Source organism: Sesamum indicum, linkage group LG10, assembly GCF_000512975.1.
Source record: "Sesamum indicum cultivar Zhongzhi No. 13 linkage group LG10, S_indicum_v1.0, whole genome shotgun sequence".
Classification (NCBI taxonomy): Eukaryota; Viridiplantae; Streptophyta; class Magnoliopsida; order Lamiales; family Pedaliaceae; genus Sesamum; species Sesamum indicum.
This window is the reverse complement of record NC_026154.1, coordinates 11,841,757-11,845,319: the sequence shown is the minus strand read 5'-3', so window position 1 is coordinate 11,845,319 and position 3,563 is coordinate 11,841,757. Positions and strand designations below refer to the sequence as shown.

At 40.0% G+C, this 3,563-nt stretch overlaps 1 protein-coding gene across 1 annotated transcript; it reads right to left on the bottom strand.

Moving 5' to 3' along the window:
- On the bottom strand, nt 536–3,325 carry LOC105172783 (primary amine oxidase). The gene is made up of 5 exons (XM_011094360.2): nt 2,541–3,325; nt 2,077–2,461; nt 1,877–1,990; nt 1,252–1,790; nt 536–961 (listed from the first exon to the last, which is right to left on the bottom strand). Exons 1-5 carry the CDS (start codon nt 3,323–3,325, stop codon nt 739–741), a joined length of 2,046 nt encoding a protein of 681 aa, XP_011092662.1. The 3' UTR covers nt 536–738.

The following is a 3,563-nucleotide window of genomic DNA, read 5'->3' as shown; positions in this document are numbered from 1 at the left end:
ACCGGATAAGCGATACTGTGATTTAATCACTTGCCGCCCCACCCCCCTCTAATGTGATTTAATCTTCATTTCCTATTTGCCGTCATTGTTTTATGCTTTTCTCCCAACCCAAGACAAGTACATGATGAAACGACGTGACGGCTTTGTCTTATTACAGGAACAACAAAGTTATTTGCTAACCTAATCAATTCTGATATATTTCGTACTAAACATGACCTCGGACCAACATTCCCATACTTCGATTTTTACTAGAATTAGATAAATGTATCGTAATCCACTCAATCATCCCGTTATCACAATTTAAATCATAAATTAATACATCCCACATCTATTTTATCATCCAATGTAAAGGAGGCCTAAGCATCAATAATGAAATCCAAGCAACATTTTAGACTGAAAATGATAATTGAATTGGGAAGAATATGTTGAAAGAAAAACAAAAATTGAGTGCATAGGTTTTAACGAGTGACGTATATTGGTAAAAAGTATTAATCTGTAAGGGTAAGAAAGTAATCTAACATATATGAGGCGCATGTTAAACAAATGCAATCCACCACACAATATAACTTCCAACACTATTATAAATACCAAAAATATTTTTTTTTCAACCCAACTACTATTAATTGATAGTGACGACTCTTACTAAAACACTCTCTCAAAAATCGTATTTTCACCGGTGAATTATCGTGTCGCGGGTAAAATTTTCAGTTTCATCCTTTCGTAAAGACCTGGACTACATCATTGAGGAAGGAGATGGATGGATGAAGTAGAATTAGAGGGGGTGGGGACTTGTTTGAGAGGTTTGAATTTGAGCATAGGATTGTAGTCAAAGAAATTGGTGGGCTTGAGCTCGAAGCCATTAGTCAAAGTGGGCATGATGGGAAAATCTTCAGAGCAGGGGACGTGATGAAAGCCTAGCGTGTACCATAACACAATGTCCTTCTTCTCTATTTCCCTATCCCTGCAATATCAAACATACATACATATATATATATATATAAGGTTTTAGAATATGTATGGGTAAATTAAAACAAGACAAGAAATTATGTATAGAATGAAATAAAAAAATTGAGACATTCTTAAGGCGAAAATTACAATTTTAGTCCTATAAGTACGGGAGGTTAGAATTTTTGGTCCTGTACCAAATTTGTGAAAATAGATTCTTACAGGACTAACAATACGAACCTCCTACTTGGGACTAAATTTATAATTTTTCCATGTCTCAGCAATAAGGAACAATAGTGACAGTACCTGAGGCTCCATGTTGCTAAGTTATCATCTCCATGGCTCTGATCAACAAAGAGCCCTCCTGCCCATTTTTCTGATCTGTTGTAAGGTGTAACCCACACATTATACTTGGTAAACGCTGCGCGTTTCTGTGGATAGTCGTCGTTGGCTAGAAGGCGACTTGCCACCGTTCTTGGGATCAAACGGTAGCCGATGTCGTTCCCCACCTTAGTTTTCTTGTTAGGATTTGTAACAAGTATCTCAGTTGCTCCTGAGCCCAAATTGATCTTGGCATCTGACTCCCTCTTAGCAGTTTCATTAACAACTCTCCAATAACTTTTCCTTGGTGATCTACCATCGGTCACACGGGCTCGTTGCAATTTAGCCTTGACAAAGGAATTTGTCTCACCATCGATGTCTAAGTCTAGGTGGAAACTGATAAAGTGATCATGGTACGGTCCGAGAACGTTTTCTGCCAATAATGTGCCATACTCTTCCTGCATTATCTGGTCTTTGTGTGTGTAAATTGAGCCTCTCACTGCTAGCAAACCTGTTAGTCCAGCCTGCGATATATAGATCAAAAAATGAAAAAACAAGTGCAGGGCATAGTTATTACTTCTTGTTCTCGGTTTAGCATTCGAGTACTTACAGTGACTTTAATCGTGCCGGTTTGCTTAAATTCCCAGTCGATAACGTAGTCATAGTTTGCCACAGTTGAAACCATCCTTAAGACTAAGCTCACATCTGGTCTAACCTCTGTAACCTGCAAGAAAAACAACTCCAAAAACTCAGTTTGATACAAATTTTCTTCTGAATGAAAATGTCAAGACTCTATCCTAAACTACTCACCAAGTCTCCAGGAAGAGCACCTTCTGTGTGGCGCCACATTATATCTCCAGCATACCGTTCAAACAAGCAAAACACGTTCGATATTTTTGCAGGCGTTCCGTCCTGCGCAGTGAAGTAGCCATCCAGAAACATTGCATTCTCTGGACAATCTCTTAGCGGCTGGAGCGGTACAGCTGACTGACCGAACCCAAATTCGCCAGCGTCCAGAAAGGTTCTGTAGTACCACTCCTCAGTTAAGTCCATATACGGAACGAAGAGTTCTGATACAAAACCTCTATACATCACGCGACGATACTCATCCTCCTTGTGATCGTATATTGAGGCCAGCGATATAATTGGGCCCGATCGCATGTCAAACGCTACATGGAACTCCCAATTAGCCCACCTAAACGGCAAGAATTCATGGTAAACTAAAGACTTCAATTTCATCAACAAACTTATCACTTCATTCTTTGAAAATTTACCTTACAGTGTGTCCCTCAACTGTGAAACTCGGTCCATCAGGCTGCAATATTGTTATGCTCTTCAAATGATTGTCAAACGTGGATTTCTGCACCGCTTCTCGGTAGTCCGTCCCGTCAGCTTTCGGTACCGGAACAACGACACGGTCGTGGTATCCTATAATCTTCATCTCCTCAAGATCTACAGTAAATGTTATCCCCTCTATAGGTCTCATGTAAAAATTGATAGTGCCATTTATGTAATAGCACATCAATCTAACAACCCTTTTGCTTGCTTCACTCCCATACCACCCGACGGTGAAACTCCCGCAGAAAACTTGATCTAATATAAGGCCTCTTTTCTCAATGGAGGCCAGGAATGGTGCGTATGTTAGAGGGAGCTGAGTGGCAGCTGCTTGCTCCTCAAATGTGAGCATGGGATATCCATAGCCATCGTAGACTTTGTCCGTCACAACCTCTTTTGTAGCTAAATTGACGACGATTTCATGGCTTTGGGAATCAGCACGAGCTATGACGAATGCCTGGCGATCTGGGATTTGGTTGGTTTGAGGGCTTGATAGCCATGACAGGACTGCTGCCTTGTCAGGCTCATCTAAGCCTACATAGTGGAAGGTTACATTCTGGTATAAGCTCTTGACAATGGTCTGGACTTGAGTCTGCTCAAATGGAGTGAGGGGGTCTAGTGGGTGGTGTTCATGACAGGCAGCAAGAGAGAAGAGTGAGAAGAGGAGGAAGAAAGGGGTTGGTGTGGAATTTGATTTTCTTGGATCCATTGCTTTGGTGCCCATTTCGAGCTCTAGTTCTTTATTATTATATACACAAGGTAGTATCCCGTGCCAGGACTTGGGGGGATTTTCTCTTTTAAAAAACAATAGGATAAGTTACCACCAGTTCTTTTAAATTTATTGTAATTATATATATATATATTTATTATTTAAAAAATTATAAATATTTTCTTGAAATTAATGAATGTCTAAAAATTAGCGCACTTTAAATGTGGGTGAATTGACTAAAACGCCCTTTTGA